The 20,987-nt window shown below is 64.5% G+C and overlaps 1 protein-coding gene across 1 annotated transcript; it reads left to right on the top strand.

Annotated features, from left to right (window-relative positions):
• Nucleotides 1-2,189: 2,189 nt before the first annotated feature.
• On the top strand, nt 2,190-20,120 carry COL9A2 (collagen type IX alpha 2 chain). The gene is made up of 32 exons (XM_068917444.1): nt 2,190-2,460; nt 4,283-4,357; nt 5,014-5,049; nt 5,141-5,203; nt 6,785-6,838; nt 7,174-7,209; nt 7,407-7,430; nt 7,969-8,022; nt 8,353-8,406; nt 8,968-9,015; nt 9,748-9,804; nt 9,984-10,037; nt 10,446-10,499; nt 11,224-11,277; nt 11,430-11,483; nt 11,587-11,640; nt 12,071-12,124; nt 12,367-12,420; nt 12,717-12,770; nt 12,973-13,017; nt 13,127-13,180; nt 13,924-13,977; nt 14,054-14,107; nt 14,917-14,988; nt 15,719-15,754; nt 16,628-16,672; nt 16,961-16,993; nt 17,608-17,754; nt 18,227-18,281; nt 18,380-18,568; nt 19,060-19,137; nt 19,231-20,120. The coding sequence occupies exons 1-32, from the start codon at nt 2,380-2,382 to the stop codon at nt 19,434-19,436; spliced, it is 2,082 nt and encodes a 693-aa protein (XP_068773545.1). The 5' UTR covers nt 2,190-2,379; the 3' UTR covers nt 19,437-20,120.
• The last annotated feature ends 867 nt before the right edge of the window (nt 20,121-20,987 follow it).

Consider the following 20,987-nt stretch of genomic DNA (forward strand, 5'->3'; position numbering starts at 1 on the left):
TGCATGAATGGGAAGGATCCAAATTTGGATGCTCTAAAAACAAGCTGCTCTCAGCCTACAGCCTTTTGGTTTCAAAGTGCCAGGTCTCGGGAGGGGGAAGCGCCTCCCTGCCGAATGGGGCGCTCGGGCAGGCCGGCGCTGCCGGGAGAGGAGCAGCGAGGGCGGCAGGCCCTTCCCCGGCCCAAGCGCAGGTGCAAAGACTGAACACCAGAAGGAAAGAAAAACCAATGTGTTTTTAGACTTCCTGCCTGCAGCGTTGCTCCGTCAGCCCTTGCTGCTGGCTCTGCTGGGACAGTCCCTGCTCTCCGTCAGCCCTCGCTGCTGGCTCTGCTGGGACAGTCCCTGCCTGGGCAGGCGAGGATGCACCATGTTCCCGGCCGGACTCTGGCTGGGAGCCAGGGAGACCGAGCCGGCAGCCTTGGAGGGACGTGGGCACCCAGCGGCCCTTGGTGCTCACCCCTGCGTGCTGGTTACCCCAGGGGGGGTCTCGTTTGCACTGATCCGCAGTGTCCCCCCACGCAGCGCAGCGCCGGGGCCGGCCGGGGGACCGGGATGCTGGGGCGGCCGGCAGGGGGGACGCCGGGGCAGCTGGGGTGGGCGCCGTCGCCCACCAGCGCCGCCGCTGCCCCGGCACCCGCTCCGCGCAGGGGCGAGGGCAAGGGGGCCTGCTCGCTGCCGCTAATACTAATGCATTAATTTGCAACGGGTCGGTGGGGAACCTTTAAGCCCTCCGCGAGGAGCAGGAAGAAAGGACAAAGCTGAATCATCGCCGAGTTTCCCGGGCGAGCGCCGAGCCGCGGCGTGTCTGCGAGGCAGCGAGAGCTGGGGGGGCTGTCGACGAAGGCCCGAGCTGGGGGGGCCAGAAACGCGGCACAGCCCCAGCGGGAAGCGCAGAGCGGCGGCTGGGGCTCGGGCTCTGCCTAAACGCAATGCTGGGGGCGCGAATGAGCCCCAGCTGGCCTGGGACGCGTCCCCGGGCGGATGCAGGGAGCTGGCTTTGGCCGGAGGCAGCTCCCGTCACCATCCGTGGCAGGACGCGCCGGGGCGGCAGGCGCGCGGGGAAGCCGGGGCGACGGGACCGAGCGGGGAGTTGCTGCCTCGGCCCTCGGGCAGCGCAGGGGGTCGGCTCGGGGGGCGTCGCGGGAGCCCTTCGGGTGCGAGGGCCGGCCGCCGAGCCCGGCGTGCCGCTGACGACGACGGGGCCGGAGCTGCTGTGTTCCTGATGGGGATGCGCTGCGGTTTTTAGAAGAAAAAACTGTTTCTTTGATGAATTTTTCATATCCGCAGATAAGTGCTTGGGATTAAACCGACCTGATTCCCAACTTCAGGCATTCAAAGCGCCTCACGGAAAAATCTGGGAAATGGCTTAAAAATCAAGGCTGGAGCTTTATTTATTTAAGAGCAAATATTGGGCCTGTTTGTTCCAGGGGAGCCAGGGCACCGGGCTCACCGGCCTCGCTCCGGCACCAGCGGGCCTGGGTGGCCCTTCGTTGCACAGCTTTGCACAGAGCGCTCACCCCAGCGCCAGCACCCGGCACTTTAGGAAGGGAGCCCCGTGCAAGGCCTGGCACCCGCTGAGACCCTGCCCGCCGCAGGAAGGAGGGAGGCAGCGCTTCGAGCGGGGCCGGCTCCCGAGCCGCTCTGCGTAGGGGGGCGGCGGTGCGGGGACACGGGGGAGCCCACGAGCAGCCCGTGCCGCCCCGCGGGAACCGTGTCGTCCGTCTTCCCACGGAAAGGGGCCTCGTTCCCCGGCCGGCGCTGCTGGGTGGAGCCGGGGCGAACGCCTAGCAGAGCTGCCCCCTCGCTTTCCCAGTGCCACCCCGAATCCCCCGGGGGGGTTTCCCAGCGGCTGCTTGGCAGCTCCTCCTGGTGCGTTTCGGACCCCCAGGACCCACCTGGCGCAGGCTGGACCGGCCGGTCGTGCTTTGACGGTTCGTGCCGGGGAGCCCGGAGCGGGCGCGCAGCCTGGCCGGGGCTGGATGAGGGCTGAGAGCAGCGCTCGGGCTCACGGGGCGGAAATCGGGCTGTGCGAGGCAGAAACCTGCCCATTTCACAGCCCCTCGCCTGCGTCGGAGCCGTCCTGTGATGCTCACGCCAACAGACGCCAAGTCGGCAGCCGGCATCCCGGCCCGGCCGGCGCAGCCCAAAATAGCTGCGCGCTCCCCTGCGGGGCGCGCGGGGAGGGCGCGCGGGGCCGGCGGCCAGCCCGCCTGCCCTCGCCTCCGGGCTGCTCCATATTAATGAGCCTGGCCCCTTCCTCCTCCTCCTCCTCCTCGGCAGGCTGCGGGCGCACGCCGGGGCCGGGCAGTCGGGGCTGCCGCACACCTGAGCGCCGCGCCAGCCGGGCCAGCACCGCCGCCGGCTCGCGCCACCCTCGCCATGGCCGGCTCGCCGGGCAGCCTCAAGCTCTGCCTCCTCCTCCTCCTCCTCCAGGCCGCCGGGCTCTGCCTGGCCCAGCTCGTAAGTGGTCTGCTTTGCCCCCCTTCCGCGCGGGCAGGGGGAGCGGCCGGCCGCCGGGCCCCGCTCGCCGCCCCACGCTGGGGACGCCCGCGCCCCGCTGCCCGCCGCCGGCACCTCTCGGGATGCCAGCGCCTTCCTCCACCGCTTTGGCTCCCTTTTCGCCCGAGCAGGAGGACAGCAGCAGCCCCCCAGCCGGGGTCTGGGGCCGCGTCCCCGCCGGGGACCTCCCCGTGCCAAAAGCTGCCGCCAGCCCCGCGCGGAGGGCCAGGGCCGGGCTGCGCGGGGACGTCTGCCCGGTTGTCGCCGGGCGCTCGCTGGTGCAGCGCTCGGTTCTCCCTTCGGGGTGGGACTGGGGCTTCCTCGGCCGTTTCTGCTCCCTCCCCTGCAGCACCCAGCTCTGCCCCCCGGCCAGCGCCTGCCGGGGTCCGGCTAGGGGTCCGCGGGGCGGCCGCCGCGGCCGGCAAGGGGTCGAGCCCGGCATCCGCGGCGCAGGGAGAGGCCCTCCGAGGTCGGCGGGCGTTTGCCGAGGGCGAGCAGGGCGCTGGAGGAGCAGCGGAGGCGAGGTGGGTCGGGGTCCCGCAGGGCTCCCCGGACTTACCCGAAGGCAGGAGAAAACGACCTGGGGAGAGAGCAGCAAGCGAAGGAAACGTCTGGCAGGGCTGCGGAGCGCGGGCGCCGCCGGGGGAAGGCGGGCGACGCTGCTCTGGAATCACACCGCCGGCAGAGAGGCTTTCACCGCCCAACCGCAAAGATCAGATTTTTAGGAGCGAGGTGTAACGGCTGGGGGAATTTCCCGCGGTGGGAGAGAGGCCGGGCCGAGAGGCCGAGGCGGCTGCCTCTGCCGAGAGCCGGGGAGGGTCCCGCTGCCTTCCCGCAGCAGCCCCCGTGCCGGGGAGCGTCGCCGGGCTCCAGCCGCAGCCCCGCGATGGGGCTCCGGCAGCTCCCGAGACAAAGAAACGTTTGGAAACGGTGTGGGCAGGACAAAGGTGCTATTCATGGGTGCTTCCAGGCAGGCTCGCTCCCTGCCCAGACGGAGGGGGGTTATTTCCAAGGTGAAGCCAGGGGCTCTCTTAGTTTCGTGCACAAACGAGCAGAGCAGGACTTTGCTTCCTCGTAAGCTGTGCTTTAAAACAAACAAGCCTCGAAGAACAGAGGAGCCTCGGGCCGGGTGAGACACAGCCAGCCTGTCTGAGTTTCATTTCCAGGAACACCAGGGATTCGGTCTCCGGGAGCAGAGTCTCTCCCCTGAAAACGCCCCGTTAGGATAACAGAGATTTATTTGCAAAGTTCTTCCCGAGGAGTCGTGTAAAAACCTCAGCGCTGGAGGCCAGGCTGCTCCTGGAGCTCCCTGACAGCGGCTGAATGGCGCTTTTGTGAGACGCTGAGGAGCGATGCTGCAAAGGCACCGCAGAGCCGGCCGCGGGCAGAGCGCCAGGCGCTCGGGCTGCCCCTCGACGCCGGGGGCTTCAGGCGTCGAAATCCTGCCGGTGCTTTTAGAAACCCCGGCGTGGCGCCTGCACCCCGAGCAGAGAGGGGCCTCTGCAAAGGCTGAGACCCCGCTGGCGGCGGGGAATCGCCCCCGCTTTCCCCAGCCCGGCTGGAGGGAAGCAGGGCGCTGCGGTGCAAGGGGGGAGTTTCCTGGGTTTCTCCGTCCGTGCCCCGGCCAGGGAGCCCTCGGGACGGGACAGGCGGCCGAGGGCGGCCGGGAGGGGAAGGAGGAGCAGCCCTTGGCGCCTGGGGCTGCTCGCCCCGGAGCCCGCTCTCCGGAGACGGCCCGAGCATCCCGCTCCTGACACGAGCCCTGTCTCTTTCCCCCCCTTAGCGAGGTCCGCCAGGAGAGCCCGGCCCGCGAGGGCCCCCCGGTCCGCCAGGAGTGCCGGGAGCCGACGGCATCGACGTGAGTACGGGGCCGGCCGGCAGACCTGCGCGGGCCGCGGGCAGGGAGGGAGGGAGGGAGGGAGGGAGGGAGGGAGCCTCGGGCACAAAGGGGGACATTGTGCCGGGGCAGCGGCTTGCAGCTGGGGCCGGCCCCGGCAGCGGCCCCTGCGAGGAGCTGCTCCAGGCTGGCAGCGCGCGGCCCCCTCGGAGCAGCGCGCGGCCCCGCGCGGGACTGGCTCCCAGGTTCGCAAAGCGCCGCAGGCTCCTACCCGCGCGGAGACGGCTCCCGCTGGGCCTGAAATTCAGGAACGCCCCAAGGCCAGCTGGTGCTCCGAGACCCGCGCCGGGGTGCGGGGGGGGCCCGAGCACAGCGGGGGTCTGTGAGCCAGCAGAAAGCGCCTTTCTGTGTGCCTTGCCCCCGGGCTCCTCCCTGGCTCCAAGGTGTTAGTTTAGTGCTATTTATACCCCCAAAGCCGCAGCCTTCCTGCAACCACACCGAAGCGCTCTCTGTTCCTAACTCCTGCCCCATCCTGGCCCCCGAACTGGGGGGATCCTGCATCCCTCAGCGGCTTTAGGAGGGCACAGGAGGACATGGAGCAGGCTCTGAGCGCCGCCAGCACCCAGCTCTGCCCAGAGGGTGAAACCCCCTTTTATAAGCTTCTGCTCTTTCCCCAGGGTGACAAAGGCTCGCCCGGAGCACCTGGGCCCTCGGTGAGTATACGTGCCTCCTTCCAGGCCCTTGGATTGTCTCACCGCTTTGGGAAGAGCTGCCTTTTAACTTGTCCACATGCTTCTTTTAAAGGGTGCCAAGGGGGAGCCCGGAGCGCCTGGTCCGGACGGGCCCCCGGGGAAGCCAGGCATCGACGTGAGTACAGCCCCTCGCCTGCCCGGCGCGGTTTCTCCCGCTGCGGCTCTGATCGCAGCAGGATCTCAGCAAACTCCGCTGCTCTCCCGGCTCGGGCAGCAGGAGTTCGGCTGGGGTCGAGCTGCTGCATCTGAGCCCGTTACTCCCCGGGGTCCTCGGCGTTATTAGCTCTGCCCTGAGCCGGAAGCAAACATGACCCCGCGGAGACCTGAGATGTCTCTTCTCAAGCAAAGCGTGGAGGAGCTTGGTGCAATCCTGCTGGGACTCCCAAGCCCAGACCTGCGCGTGCTAAAGCCCTTGGATCCTTTTCTGCTGTGCATAAGAGCGCGCCAAAATCCCTTCACGTGAGAACGCAAAGCGCCTTTACGTCCACAGCAAGAAACCCAGGCAGAGCTCAGCGCCTCCTTGGAGCTCGTGGGCTGCCGTTGCCACCCTGCCGCCCGCCACCCCCGGCTCCCGAGAGAGCGTGTCCCCCCTCCATCCCACGCAGGGCTAGATCTCCTGCCCCAGGACACCACTGGTACAGGACAGAAATCCCCTGAACCTAAAAAAGCACGAGCCTTTTCCTTTTCTTTAACTGCGGCCGCTGCTCTGAGCCCTGATTCAGCTCTCCTTCCCTCCAGCGTAAGTCTGGAATAGCTCCCTTGGCTCCTTCATCGCATGCGGTGGAAGAGCAGGGCAGCAGGTATACCTGCGTGCGGCGCAGCAGGGGCGCCTGGGCGTCCGGCCGAAGCGCGGCGCTGCACGGGCACGCGTCGGAGCGCGCCGCCCATTTACGTGCTCGCCAGCAGGAAACCCCAACTACAGGGCCCTCTTCTGTGTCCCTGGACGCACCTTCATAAAAATTTAGGTTTTAGTTATCTTTCAATAATAAATGAATAGAGTAATAAACGTCATTATCAGCATGCATTATTCATCCAGGCTAATCTGCCCGGCAAAAGATTTCAGCTCCGTTGAGTAACACAGCAGAGCCGAGGTGGGCTGAGCGAGCGGCTTTGCGCTCCCGTTGTCCCCGAGGGCTTTGCAGCATGCAGGAATTAGACCATGCAATGGCCATAGCGCAAGCAGTCAGCTACAGAGATTAACACCTCTTTACAGCAAACCAGACGCAGCCTTCCCCTGTGCTGGTGAAGCCAGCAGGTTACTCTGGACCCACCTGGGCTCCCAAAGGGGACGAGGCCCCGTGCACCTCTCCCATGCCGAGGCAGAGGGGCCCGGAGCAGTTAATGCAACGCAGCCAGCCACCGAGCGAGGCTGTGCTGGGCGGCATGTGCCGGGCACGGGCACTGGCAGGTCTCTGCTGAGCCCCCCTGGGCTGAGCCCCATCATGGACTTTGCAAGGAGCCTGCAGTGATTTATTCCCGGCTGGTTTGCACCATCGGGGCTTCACTCCAGCATTGGCAGGTTTGACAGCTGGCACCTGCATAACAGATTGACAAACACGACATCCCTGCTCGTCACCCTCCACCCCTCGTGTCGGAAGCAGTCCCAGCAGAAGTGCCGGCTGTTGGAAAGCAGAACCGCGCGGGCAGCAGGCAGGCTGTGCATGGCAGTAACCTCCGGCAATCTCTCCTCTTGCAGGGCCTGACCGGAGCAAAAGGGGAACCGGGACCCGTTGGCGGGCCAGGAATTAAAGTAAGTGCAGGCAGTCCTGGGGCTGCTCCCTCGGGCTGTGCCTCGTCCTTCTCCCGCGGGAGCAGGGTGGCGCGGGAGGGGACGTGCTGATGTGGGAGTTGGGGTGGTGCAGTGCTGGGCTGCGGCAGGGCACCGAGGCTCCATCCCGCGTGGGAGGGAATATTAGCAGCTCAGGCACGGCGAGCGCTCCCCTGCTTTGCCGTCGCCGTGCCGGTCCCGTCCGCCCCAGCCGGAGCAAGGGCCCGGGTGAGTCTGGGGGGCGCCAAGTCCTGCTGTTGCCAGTTGGGCTGAGCGCTCCCGATCCAGCTCCTGACTTTCCCTTTCTGTCCCGACAGGGCCAGCCCGGACTGCCAGGGCCGCCGGGGCTCCCCGTGAGTATCTGCCTCTCCGGTGGGCGACGGCGGTGCGGCGGGAGCAGCACCCGGAGCAAACCTTTGCTCTCCCGCCGCGGCCCCGGGGGCGGCCGGGTGCTGCCCCCTCACCCCAGCCCTGCACGGGGCAAAGGCACCACTGGGTTTGGGGGGGGCTGGAGGACATGTGCCCACTGTGTCTTTTTTTCTTGTTTCAGGGCCCTTCGCTGCCAGGACCACCTGTAAGTGCTGTGCTGGGGGGGTGGGGGGACGGCTAGGACACCCGCTCGGGGTGTACTGGGAGAAGCCCAATCTCGGCACCCCCAGAGGGAGGGTGAAGTCCCTGAGCTCCCTTCATCCCTCAGCAGTCCTGGGGCTAAGCCCGAGGCTTGGGGAAGGCTGAGCCGAACATTCGTGATGGGCCACGTGGCCGGGGATCGGTTAGACTCGCTCAATGCTGGTTCTCCGCCAAAATCGGGAAGGGTGCAGTCGCTGCACAACTCCTGGGGGGTCTCAGCCTTACCGGTACGTAGCAGTGTTGTCAATGTGACAGTGCAAGGACGACGTGGGCTCACGTGCAGCAGCCCAAACGCCGGTTAGAGCAGCGCGTTTGCAACGGGGGCTCGCAGCCCTGTTCAAGGGGGGACACTTGCTGGGACCCGGCGGGTGACCGAGGTCTGGGAGAGCGAGGCTGCACTAGGGGCTCTCCAGGGTGGATTTCGGAGCGTGCCACGCTCGGATGCACCAAGGCATTCAGTGACTGTCTCTCTTCTTCCTCAGGGGCTTCCGGGCCAGGTCGGCCTGCCCGGGGAAATCGGAGCGCTGGGACCCAAGGTGAGGGCTGCCCCCGGCCCCCGCCCTGGGGGCGGCGCGGCGGGCAGGAGCGCGGGCGAGCCCTGCCCTGCGCCCCGGCACGGCCCGTTGCTCAGTGCTTCAGGGCTCGGGGGGGCAGCAGGGACCTTCCCCGCGGACGTGGGCGAGCGCAGTCCCGGTGCAGGCACAGGGGGGCTAGCAGAGCCCCTGCCGTCCGTCCCCTCCGCAGCCCTGGCCTGCGGGTGCCCGGGCTCCGGTGCTTTATTGCCCCGCTCTCTGCCCCGGAGCCCGCTGTAGCCATCGGCCTTTCCGCTCCTCACCTCTCCTTCCCTTGGGGCTCTTCTTTCCTAGGGTGATCCCGGACCCGATGGCCCGCGGGGTCCCCCAGGCCCTCCCGGGAAACCTGTGAGTATCTCCCCTGCCTGAGCAGGGCTTCGTGCAGGAGGGAGATGCCGTAACTCAGGCCCAGCACCCGTCCCCATCTCTTAGCAGCCGGGGCAGGTGCTGAGCCCCGATGCAGGATGCGGGGATGCAGCCGGGTTGAGCCAGCTCGGCCCCGACCATCAGGCGGGCAGAGGTCGGCCGGAGGGGCAGGGAGGGCGCCCGGCTGCGCGCAGCAGCTCTTTCGGCTGCCACGAGCAGCGTGGCGTTTGCGCTGGTCGTCTCTCCGGCCGCAGGGTTCAGCGCCCAGCAGTGTGCAGCGTTCCCGGGGAGCCGGCGGGGGTCTGCGCGCGGGGCGGCCTGGCCGGCGGGTTCCCACGATGCCCCTGGGGCCGGGCAGGGTTTGGGGCTGGCGCTCAGGTTTTGGTCCAGCCTCCGCTGCCGATTCGAGGGGTGAGGGCAGGCAAACACCTCCCTTCCCCGCGCCTTGCTCTCCCCTCTCGCAAGCGGCTCTGGCGCTGAACTCCCAGGCGCTGCTGTAGTCGCTGCGGCGGCAGGAGCCTGAACGGCTCGCTCTCCTTCCAGGGCCCGCCAGGACACATCCAGGGACTGGAAGGCAGTGCAGATTTCTCGGTAAGAGCTGCAATTACCGTATGCTTGCAACAGGCCTCTGCAGTTTACCGACAGCTGGAGGACTGTACGATGCATTGGCTGGAAATATGTTAACCACAGTAATTTGGTAACAGCATGGAGACGTTAGGGAGCAAACCTCAGCTCCTGACGTGCCGGAGTCAGGCAGCGCCGGCAGCACGGCAGGGGTCGGAGGGTGGCTCCTTCCCCGAAATTCCTGCACAGCTGGGGATTGAGGCACTGCAGGGCCATTGCAGGCTGCTCACTGAGGACTGATCCTGGTCTGGCCTCCTCCGCAGGGGCTGACCGTGCCCGGCGGCAGCAGCTCCCCGCTTTCCTGCCCGGGCCGGGGGCTTGCTGCTGGGGGAGCCCCCGCGCGGAGCAGCCGGTCCCGCTGCCCTTCGCTGGCTCCCTAAGCGTCGTTCCCGTCGCGACTGGCGGAGCGGGATTGACCGTGGAAAGCAGCACTGGCGGGGGACGGCGGGGAGCTCCTGCAGCGCCTCGGGCCGGCTCGGTGCCTGCAGCGGTGCAGGGCGGCTGCCTTCTGCCGTGCTGGCGACGCGTGGGGGGGAGCAGGGTCTGCACAGCGCGGCGCTGCCGGCTGGCCGTCTCCCGCAGCCCCGCTTAGACGCGCCGTGCACGGTCCTTCCCTGGCCAGCAGCAGGGCCGGGGCATGGCTTCTCCACCGCCTTGGGCCCATTCCCAATTAAACTTTGCATCTGTTTTCCCCACCAGTGTCCGACCCACTGCCCACCAGGTCCCAAGGGTCCCCAAGGACTGCAGGGACTGAAGGTAAGGTGGCCCAGAGCCGCCAGGGCAGCGGCCGGGGGCTGGCGCGTCCCCCAGGGTGGGGACGTCGCAGGCAGGGTTGGCTCCGGGTGCTGCTGCCTCCGGCCCAGCTACGCCCGGCCAAGGATGCTGCTTCGTCCCTGCTGCTCAGCAGGGCTCACACTCTTCCTCTTCTCCCGCAGGGACACAGGGGCCGCCCCGGCGCCCTCGGAGAGCCTGGCAGGCAGGGCCGGCAGGTGAGCACCGCCGGGCCCACCCGGGCCCCCTCGCTGGGGGCGTCCGAGCAAGGGACGAGTGCCTCCATCTCCCGGGGAGGTGCAGATGGAGCTGAGGGCAGGGAGACTTTGTGGAGAGCGGAGGCGGCATGGAGAGGAAGGGGGTGGAGGAAAGAGGCTGAAGAGAGCGGAGCTCCGAGGAGGAGAGGAGGAAGATCCTGGGCTGGGAGGAGGAGGACGGTGGGGTTGATCTTCCCATGGGGGATGGGGCTTCCTGCTCCCGGGCTGGGGGGACACCTGTCCCCAAGCCCCTGCAGGTCCTGGGTGAGGGGGGTGCTGTCCTGAGCAGACCCTGGGGCGATCTCCACTCCTGCATCGCCCGCAGAGGCTCCCCTGCACTCACGTCTCTTCTCTCTGGCTCCTTCGCAGGGCCCCAAGGGTGACGTCGGCGTCTCCGGAGAACAAGGCATCCCCGGCCCTCCAGTAACGTAGCCGTTTCCACTTGCTGCTATTGCCCCCGGGTGCTTGGGGCTGACCAGCGCGGGGGGGGCTGGGTTGCTCCTCGCCCCAGACGCTGGGGACAAGACCAGCCCAGCACGTCCCTGCTCCTGGGCACCAACTGCTGGGAGCAGCACGAAGCCTTCGCCCCGTCCATCCTCCTCCTCCCGGCTCGTGCTGGCAGCCTCCCTGGGCAGCGCTGGGCGGAGGGGGCGCGTGGGACAGCCTGGGCATCCCGGTCCCCAGCCGGCGGTGTGGGCTGCCCCGACAACTCGCTGACCCCGGACAAATCGCCCGTTCGCTCTGCGCCCCCGGCATCCTGCTTAGACGGGGGTCGTCCCGCCCAGCTCTCTGCGGGGACGTGGGGATTAAGTTGTCTGAGGTTGCTGAGCACTTTGAAGATGAAAAGCAATTAAGGGGCTGAGCCCTTCAGTCCAGGAAAGAGCAAAATCCCTTTGAAGGCAGCAGCTTGGTCGGCGGAAGGAGCCCCAGCCTGCGCCCGCTGCGGTTACCAAACTGACAGCAGGAGAGGGGCCGGCCTGGCGCCTGGCGGAGTTCGGAGCGGGCGGCAGGACTGAAATGCCTCATATTTGGCAAAAACCACTGATTTCCAATATCAGCTTCTATTTTAATTGCTGTTTCCTCCTGGGCTGCTTCTGGGGAGACATCCAATTTCCAGCTAAGCCTGTTTTTGGTTTGTTGCCTGCAGGGACCGCAGGGCCTGAGGGGTTACCCCGGCATGGCAGGGCCCAAGGGTGAGACGGTAAGCGCTCGCACGGACGAGGCGGCCGCGGTGCCCGGCTCCGGCGTGCTGCCGTGCGGACGGCGCTGCCTTTCCCGTGGGCTCGCGGCCGGAGGGGAGCAGGGCTGGGGTGATATGGGAGGAATCGAGCACCCCCGTGCTCCTTTTTGCAGGGTCCTGCTGGCTACAAAGGGATGATCGGGACCATCGGAGCCGCCGGGCAGCCGGTGAGTGCGGTCCTTCGTTCCCGGGGCAGCTGGGTGGCCAGGCTGGCAAGGGGCAGCCGGGTGGCCCAGCACTTGCTCAGCGCCTGTCTTTCTCCTCCCCCAGGGCAGGGAAGGCCCCAGAGGACCGCCCGGGGAGCCCGGCGAGAAGGGAGAGCTGGTAGGTACCACGCTTCGCCACTGAGCATCCTCGGCAGAGGAGCCTCGCCTGCCCCTTAGCTCCATCTGACTCCGGGGCTCTTCCCCCAGCCCGGGCAGGATCGCCACCGGCTTTCGTCCCATGCAGACAGGATGAGAGGGGTTAGAGACCCCCTGGCTGGGGGGAAGACTCAAACCGGCGATTTCTTGGAGCTGGCTCATAGTTTCCCAGCTCACTCCTCGGAGAGAGGGTGTGAGCAGGGGGTGCCAGGGATGGGGGCCCCGGGCCTGTCCCACCTGGGAGTGGGTCCCTCTGGACACCCCAGCCTACGCCGGTGCCCCTGGTCCCACCAGGGCCAGTGCATCCCCTCGAGCCCGAGGGCAGAGACGCGACTGTCCTGGCTTCTGTGCCAAACAGCTGGTTAAATAACGCTTGCTCTCTCCTGGTGCAGGGTGGCCGTGGCATCAGGGGTCCCCAAGGAGACATCGGCCCCAAAGGGGAGAACGTAAGTACAGCCGCCCTCCAGCTGGGCCCCGCAGCGGCGCCCCGGGCCCGAGCTCTGGTGCTGAGCCCCGTGCAAGGAGCAGGGCTCCCTGTCCGAGGATGGAGGTCTCCAGGGAGAGGAGCCTCCTGCTCCAGCATGGACTGGGTTTTCCAATGCGAATCCCAGCCCAGACTGGTGTGGTCGCAGCATGCCCTTGCATCTCTTGGAGGTGCTGCACAGACCGACTCTTCCTCCTCTCACAGGGTCTCCCGGGCATCGACGGCAAGGATGGCACGCCGGGAATCCCAGGCGTGAAGGTGAGGAGCAGGGGGGTGCCGGCTGCCCGGGCTCTGCGGGCTGCTCCCTGCCGTGGTGAGATGGGGAACAAACGTGTGTTGCTCCTCATTCGGGTGCTTGGTGGAAATAAAGGGGAGGGCTGGTGGCACATAGTCCTGGCCCTTCATGTGGCATCTCCCTGGCCAGTAGAGTCTGGCTGTCCCCATGGGAGAAAGGGGGAATGGTCTCCTTCGGCCAGGAGTGCCTTGTCCTGTCCCCAGAGACCTTTCTGCACCCTTCGCCGCTGTGCAGTAACACCCTCTCCTTTCCCTTGCAGGGCAGCGTGGGACAGGCTGGCCGCCCAGGGCCTCCTGGCCACCGGGGACAAGCTGTGAGTATGGCATGGGGGACCTTCCCAGGAGGTACCCCGTCGCTCACAGGGGGTGGCACCCATGGGTTCCCCCATCCCTGAGACATGCCCAGCTCACCCGGCCCAGGGCGGGCACCCAGCGGAGGTGCTACCTGCCGGCGCCGGGCAGCAGGTGGGTCCCTGCGTGCTGCTCATGGTGGTGATCCTGGTTTTGTTTCTGCAGGGCTTGCCAGGCCAGCCGGGAAGCAAAGGCGGCCCCGGAGATAAGGTGGGTCAGGCGAGCCGCGGAGCTGCTGGGGACCCCTCGGGAACGGCGTGTCTGCAGGCTCACTCGCTACCCCTTGACGCTCTCAATCACGCCTGTCTCTCTTTCGCAGGGTGAACCGGGTCCTCGAGGCCAGCCAGGTGTCACCGGTGCCCCCGGGCAAATTGTAAGTAAAGAGATGCCATCTGGTTCCTAACGGGAGTCTCTGGCTCCGCTCCCAGCAGCCTGGGCAAAGCCTTCTTCCGGCCAGCCTGGCGTTTGTTTTTTCTCTCTCTCTCTTTTTCTTTTTTCCCTATTTGCTGTCAAATAGAGAACAGAATTGGACACTTTCCCTCCCCAGCCCTCCTCCTTCCCTCCGCCCCCCCCCCCACTATTTGCAGCAGGGGATGTGCTCGGAGGAGCAGCACTGGCAGCAAATGCAAACCTTGTGAGCATGACTCAGGGCCTGCAATAAACCCTTGGAAAGAAGCAGGTTGTCCACGGACATCTGTTTTTAGCAGACACGCGCTTTCTCAGATACTGCTAAATCCCCGTGCAGCCCCTTTGCAGGGCTCGTTTCCCCAGCACCTCCCTCTGGCTGTGTCCCCTCCACTAGTACCCAGAAGTGGCCAGGACCCATGTCCGCTGATCCCCCCGCTGCCCGTGGGGTGCTGCTCAGACCACAGCACCGTCTGTCTCTCTGGGGCCACGCTCTGCCGACGGCAGCCGTTCGCCCGGCTGCGGGGACAAGGACTGGCCTCGGGAAGGCCACGGGGCACCCGTCCTGCTGCAATCTCTGCGGAGAGCGTGATGGGCAAATGAGTGCGTGTGACTGCAGAACGAGGCAGCGCTATCGGCCCCTGAGCTACCCGGTTGCTGCCCCTCGCAGGAATTACGCTAATGCCGCGTTCTGGATTTTTTTGCTCTTAGGGTGAACCAGGACCTCGGGGTGAACAAGGACCACAGGGGGTCCCTGGGCTGAAGGTGAGTCCGGGAAGCAGCAGGACGCGTGGCTGTGTGGGGACCGGCCCCTGACCGTGACGTCCTTTGGTCTTTGCAGGGAGATCGGGGTGAGCGAGGCCTCGTGGGTCCCCCCGGCGAGCAGGGCAGAGCGGTGAGTACACGCCGGGCTCCGCGCCCGCGGCTCGGGCCCCGGAGCCTGGGGTGGGAAACGGAGTCGCGGGGGCGCACGCCGGCAGAGAGCTCCCCGCCGCAGCGCCCCGCTGGGGCAGCGCAGCCCAGAGAGGTTAAAGCTTGGACCACCGCACTTCTCCGCTTTGATCACTGTCGGGTTTTAATCGCGAGCCCCGTCCTACTGTGCGTGGCCAGACAGGGCGAGGGATTAGCCAGCAGGGCGGATAGCGCGGGGATTAGCAATCCCCGGGGGCCAGCGGTGCTTTCAGCCCAGCCGGGAGCGGAATTTCCTCCCAGGGCACCCAGCAAGGAGACCGCTCGGCTCTTGGAGGCTTTCCCAGCCTGGAAAGCAGCCCCAAAGCGACCTGGGGACGATGCGTAGAGGGGGCAGGAGGTGCCCAGCTCCGCCGGCGGCAGGGCTGCGCCAGGCTCCTGGGTACGCCTGTGTGCTGAAGGGAGCACGGTGCCTTCCTCCCTCGGGCTGGGCGTCTCCCCAGGCCTCCTGCGGCGCAGGCTGCCCGGTCCCCCCGGCCGGCGAGGCCTGGGAACGCGTCCGCTGGGCCGCGTCTCGCTGCTGCTGGGCGCTCTCGGCGGTATTCGGCAGAGCCTTCGTTATCCGCCCCCGGGTAATCCTCAGCACGGCTGCATCAAACCCAAGTCCCCACGAAGGTCTGCCCTGACCAGCTCTCTTACAAGAGGATTTCTCTAGCTGAAGATCTTGTTTCTTTTCCACAGCTGCCTCTCATTCACCGTAACTTTCTCTTTTCTGTGTGTTACCTTCATTTCCAGGGTGCTAAAGGGGAACAGGGCCCTCCAGGAATCCCGGGTCCCCAAGGCTTGCCAGGAGTCAAAGGAGACAAGGTGATCACCCTGCGGCTCCTGGCTCCGGGGGAGCCAGTAATAAAGGGACGGGTTAAGGAAAAGCAGAAGGGAGATGCGATCTATGCAAGTCTTTAAAGGTTCCTGCAAGAAAAGGGAATCTCTGCAGAAACCTTTGCTGTTGGAGTGATGAGGGGTAAATCCAGCCGGAGCTTCGCAGAGGGGCCACGCTGCCCAGCCGAGGGGCTCGACGGGCAGCCGGGGGTGGGCTCGCTGTGGGCGTTGGGGGGGCAGGCGATGAGCAGATGTGAAAGGTGGGGACGGAGCGGTGGGTGTGGTGGAGGGGAGGAGATGAACGATGAAGACAAGATGACAGTGCAGGGACTCAGGGCTGAGTCATTTGCAACATTTCTCCTAACACAGCAGATCTATTTTAGATCTTGCTGCAGGATCCTGTATTTGCCCAGAGCTGGTGCCACTGGGAACATGTTGCTTGAACTGGGGAAGCTGAGATCTAGCTTGAATGCAGAGGGTTGAGACATCAGGAGAGTAGCTGGGCAGGCAGGAGGTACCTGAGCCTGGTGGGAAGCCCAGGATGGAGTTTTTAGCAGAAGAGATTTTGGTGCCCAAGGTGCCTGTCAGATCCACCTTGCTGCACCGTGAGCCGCGTGTGCATCCCTGCCGGCAGCCCGTGCCCCAAGGCCCGCACGTTTCCGCCCTCCCTGGTGCGCTCCCAGGTCCTCACCGCCATCTCTCCTCTCCTCTCCTCTAGGGCTCCCCAGGGAAAACTGGCCCCAAAGGTGGTGTTGTGAGTATACGCTCTTCCTGCTGCCGCGCTCGGTGACTCGGGCAGGCCGGGGGGGGCAAGTGCTGACGTCTGTATTTAACACGGCTGGTGCCCACCTCCATTGACGGTCTTCAGCCAGGGTGATTCAGCAGGGTGCTCCCAGGTGCCGGGTGTTAACTGCCAGCTGGGAGTCCCTAGCCTCTGCTCTGGCATGGGCAGCTTTGCAATAAAACTTTGATTTATTTCAAAGGCATTTTTCTGCTTTTGTGGGACAGTTGGAAGTATCTGCTTTCCCTTCCCAAAAAGCAAAACGTTTTTCTAAACGGGGCAATTTCCCATGGAGCTCCCCCAGTGGCAGCAGTTTGCAGATTGCATTCAGCCTTACTGATCACCTCCTGCAACTGACTGCATTCCCAGGACTAACTGGCTTGAACCGCGTCTCATATAAGTCCTGCATGAGATGTGGGTATGCAGAGGGTGACACGAGCAATGATGCTCATTTGTGGACTGGACCACCAGCTTAGGAGATGATGCAAGAGGCTGTAAAAGCTATAGCCCTGGTAGCCCATGATGCATGGGCTGGAGGGTCACTGCTGTGGGTATTTGCCCTCCTGCCTGCATTTGCTCCTAAGAGAGAGCTATTGCCCAGGCAGCCTGCTGCACCACTCAGGCAGAGGTGCTAAAGCTCTTCCTCCCACTGCAGGGAGCTGGTGGAAGGACCAGGCTTTTGTATACCAGCCCCTTGAGCCTCTTGGACATCCCCATGGCTGCCTCTGCAAGTAATTGCACAAACAAAAAGCAGATCTAAAACAGCAGGCCAGAACGAGTGATTAAAATTGCTCCAGAGAAGGTGGGTGGTGGTGAAGTTTCACAGCTCTTATGTCTTTCCTCCAGGGAGACCCAGGCGTTCACGGCCTCTCGGGGGTGAAGGGAGAGAAGGTAGGTACCTGCAGGACAGGCCTTTGCGGAGGGTTTCTTGGGTTGAAGGCGAGGGACGGGTGGTGGATGCGGTTCCCTGCACCCACAGCCCCTCACTGCATGCCCAGTGCAGCACACATGGTCACTTTGTGATGGGGGAGGACACGTGCATTACCCCCACCAGCACCCACTGCTCGGTCCCTGCCTCCGCCTTGCCGTGCTGCACTGGTGGCCCCAGCTCAGGGGCTCAGCAGCGTTTGCAGATTTGTGCTGTTTCCCAATTACATTTCTTGTATCTTCTGTCCCCAGGGTGAATCAGGCGAGCCAGGACCAAAGGGACAGGTGAGTGACAGTGGCTTTAGGAGATGGTGACCCCCCCACACCTCGGCTCTGGGTGGCTCTCCAGGACTCCCTAGAGACAGGGGTGGGATGGGGTTTACCCAAACCAGAGGCACTCTTCCTGCCCCTTGACTGGTCTCCATGAGCTGGACCACACTGAGAAAATCCCCACCATGGGATCCCAGTCCTGGCTGGCTTCCCCGCGCCAGGGTTTCTGTTTCTGGATGATCCAGCCTGGGGCATCCTGCCAGCACAGGGACACAGCAGGCTGCAAGCGCATGGGGGGCTGCTACCTTGTCCCCCTGGAGGTGTGCTGGGTTGTGTTGCAAAAAGCATCACCGCTTTGCTGGGAGGCCTCTTGCGTTGGGGTTCAGCAGTGCTCTGCTGAGCTGCGAGGAGGCCCACGTCCGCGTGCATGCTGCATGTGGGCAGGCGGTGACAGCTTTTTCACTGGAGATGGGCCTCAAGCGGCACCAGGTGCCGACCACGTTTTGGGTTCAGACCCCTGCTGCAAGCTGTGGCCCTGGAAACCCTCACGGTCTTGAGGCCCAGACCCTGTTAAGCAGGACGGGCCGGAGCTCCCCCGTTCCTGACGCCACTCTCCATCCTTACCGCAGCAAGGCATCCGGGGCGAGCTCGGCTTCCCCGGCCCCTCTGGGGACGCAGGAGCGCCGGGCGTGAGAGGCTACCCGGGACCACCCGGCCCGCGAGGACTCGTCGGGGAGCGCGGCGTGCCGGGGATGCCCGGCCAGCGGGGCGCAGCCGTGAGTGACCCCCACCCCCCAAACCTCCCAGTGTCCCCCCTTGCCCAGCCCATTCGCGCCTCCTACGCCAACGGAGACGGCTGTCGGTGGGGCATCTCCGTTATCTTGCTCAGCTCTGCAGATTATTTTCCTCTGAACGTCTCTTCCCAACCATTTCCCTTGGAGAACAGCTGCTGTTCGGCTCGCCTTTGGCTAGCTGAGTCCTTGCAGCCCCCCAGCATTTAGCACCAGCGCGTGTCATTGCAACCTGCCTGGGGGAGCATTTTTCCCTGTAAGCCTCATCTTAGAGTTGCAAAACAGAGCTGCAGTGAGGGAAGCAGGCTGAGGCCAGCGAGCAGGTTGCAGCGTGGCCGGGGGCGGCAGGGCATGCTGGGGCTGTACCGGCACCAAACGGCAAACGGGACGGTGCTGGCTGGGGTCTCCGGGGGGGCGATCGCCCTTTACCGCGTGTCCCCCTTGTCCCCGCTCTCAGGGCCGGGATGCCGGTGACCAGCACATCGTCGACGTGGTCTTGAAGATGCTGCAAGGTGAGTAGCCGGATGCGCTCCCGCCCCGTGCGCGGGGCGGCTCCGGCCGGGCAGGTCCCAGCGCACGTCCCCAACCCCGGCGTGCGCTTGCCTTACAGAGCAGCTGGCGGAGGTGGCGGTGAGCGCCAAGCGAGCGGCGCTGGGCGGTGCGGGGGCCATGGGGCCACCTGGCCCCCCCGGCCCCCCGGGACCTCCTGGCGAGCAGGGGCCTCACGGACCCATGGGACCCCGCGGCATCCCCGGCATCCTGGGGGCGGCCGGGCAGATCGGCAACACGGGGCCTAAAGGTAGGTGGGAGCTGGGGGGGCGGCTGGCAGGTGGGTGCGCGGAGGGGCGGTCTCGCCAGCCTGGTCTCGGGGCTGAAAGCAAAGGAGGTGCTGTAAAAAATCAGCGTTGCCCAAACCTGGCTGATTTATCAACTTGTTGAGCTCTTCCGGTTTGGGGTTTTTCTTAGTAAAACAGAAAACTCGTAGGGGGTTTCAAGATGTATTTTCCCTTCCTCGTGGCCTGCCTCATGGCCCACTCTACTCTCAAGATAGGGCTTCGTATTTTTGGTTTGCCTCTTCGAGATCAGGATCATGCCTGCACCGGCTGGGGCTGCCGGCGAGGCTGCGGCAGGCGGCAGCTCCCAGCGGCGCTCGCTGACCGCGGCACGGGAATCGGGCTTCGGGGCCGCCCGCCCCGCGCTCCCCGGGCCCTCTGCAGACCCCGCTGGCGTTTCTGTGCTTCAGGCAGATATAACACATCCTTCCCCCCGCAACCCTTCTTCTTCCCGCAGGGAAGCGAGGGGAGAAGGGCGAGCGCGGAGAAGCTGGCCGGGGCCACCCGGGCATGCCGGGCCCGCCGGGCATCCCAGGTAAGCCCCGTCCTGCCGCCCCGGCTGCTCCCGGAGCGGCGCCGGCAGCCGCCTGGCCGGTCCTCGCCACCCACGGCCGCGCTCTCGTTGCAGGTCTGCCCGGCATCCCCGGCCACGCGCTCGACGGCAAGGCCGGCGAGCGGGGCCTGCCGGGCGTCCCGGGAGAGGCCGGCCGGCCGGGTTTGCCCGGTCCCGCCGGCCTCCCCGGCTTTTGCGAGCCGGCCGCCTGCTTGGGAGCCTCGGCGTACGCCTCGGCGCGCCTAACGGAGCCAGGCGCCGTCAAGGGACCGACGTATTGAGGAGGCGCCGGAGGCGCGAGACCGGGAACCGCTGCGGACCGAGCTGGAAAACTCCCCCCCCAGGGGCTGCCGCGTCGGGGCTGGGACCAAAAAGACCAGAAAACTGCAAATCCAAGGGAGCGACCTGGCCGGAAACCTCCGCCCCGTCCTGGGCTCCCAACGCACCCTCTCCCCTCTGGTCGCGAGACGGTATTTCGCCGTCGGGGAAGCCCAAAGGAGGGGAAAAACGCAGCATCAGGAATCTAATTTGGTATAGGTAGAAATCCCCTCCAACAGCTTGGTTCATGGTGAGGAATAAAAAGACATTCCCCCCCCGTTACTGTCCTCCTCGGTAGGGTTCATTAATTACCCTGTCTGCCCGTCCTCCGCTCCCTGCAGCCCCTCCTGAAAGAAATAAATTGTCTTTTATACAAATCCTCTCACTCTGGTATCTTCTGCTTGGTGCTGGAGGGGAGGGTTTGTTGCCGAGTTCTTTTTTTGTCCTATTTTTTAAAAGGAAAAAGAAGAAATTGTGGTTTGATTATTTAAGAGACTTGCAAGATCCAGCCTTGTTCACTACTGGGCACTTCCAGAGCTGTAAATCTTTGTAAAATAGGATTGTTTTATAAGTATGAATAGAAGAACACCAACTTTTGAAAAAAATGGACAATAAAAACAAGATGGATTCTTAATGAACTGAAACAACGTGTTGATTTCTTTGAACAGGAGCTCAGTGGTGGAGCTCACCCCATCGTTGCTGGGGGCCAGGCCGATCCCCCTGCGGTGCCGGCGGCTGGGGAGAAAGACTGTCAGAAACACATTGGGCACCTGCAAACAACGCCGAGATCACTGCCTCCCCTTGCAATCAAGTGGGCCAGAAAACTATTAGCGGCATTGAAAAGGGTATTGATCTCTTAATAGTTAAAAAGGAGGCCTGCAGCTATAACCAGATCCGCAGGTGTCTTTCTCATTACTTCCATCGACAGCAGAAAGGATTAAAGTCACGCAGTGGGAGCAATGGGGCTTTGCTTTGTAAGATAAATAAAAATCAATTTTTGTTTATTAGCAAAGCATGTTCAGCTTGGCAGGGTAACAAATCCTGAGAAGCAATGGTCAGAGTGCCGAAAAGGCCGGCCAGCCCCCTCCTGAGGGGCCAGCCGCCCAGCGCGGCCCCCTGTCCCTGTCCTGCGCCCATCCGCCATTTAAAATTACTATCCAGCTTCTCCGAGCCCTTTGCAAAACATCGCCTTGTCCCTTATTTGTAATCAGCAAACTTTAACAGGACGATCTTTTTATAAAAAAGTGGAAGTGAATTGCAAATGTTTTATTTCCAAGTTGGAATTTAATCAGGAAATTAAGAAGGCTGCATATTAGGGGCCAGGCACAGGCTGCTCCAGCGAGTGGCAAACATGCTCAGACTCTGTCTCTTCATCAGAGCCCTCATCACTATTCATGAGATAAACAGAAGATTGGATGCCATTAGAGAGACAAGAGATTGAAATCTGAATATCAGTGGAAATGAAACAGCTGGAAAGCATCCAATCTGTGCCCCAAATAATAATAAATCATTAC

Source organism: Struthio camelus, chromosome 23 (assembly GCF_040807025.1).
Source record: "Struthio camelus isolate bStrCam1 chromosome 23, bStrCam1.hap1, whole genome shotgun sequence".
Classification (NCBI taxonomy): Eukaryota; Metazoa; Chordata; class Aves; order Struthioniformes; family Struthionidae; genus Struthio; species Struthio camelus.

Coding starts and splice junctions, on each gene's coding strand:
- COL9A2 (XM_068917444.1), top strand. CDS start 2,380: ATGGCCGGCTCGCCGGGCAGCCTCAAGCTCTGCCTCCTCCTCCTCCTC. Junction 9,805..9,983: donor AAGGACTGCAGGGACTGAAG/GTAAGGTGGCCC, acceptor CTTCTCCCGCAG/GGACACAGGGGCCGCCCCGG. Junction 10,500..11,223: donor AAGGCATCCCCGGCCCTCCA/GTAACGTAGCCG, acceptor TGTTGCCTGCAG/GGACCGCAGGGCCTGAGGGG.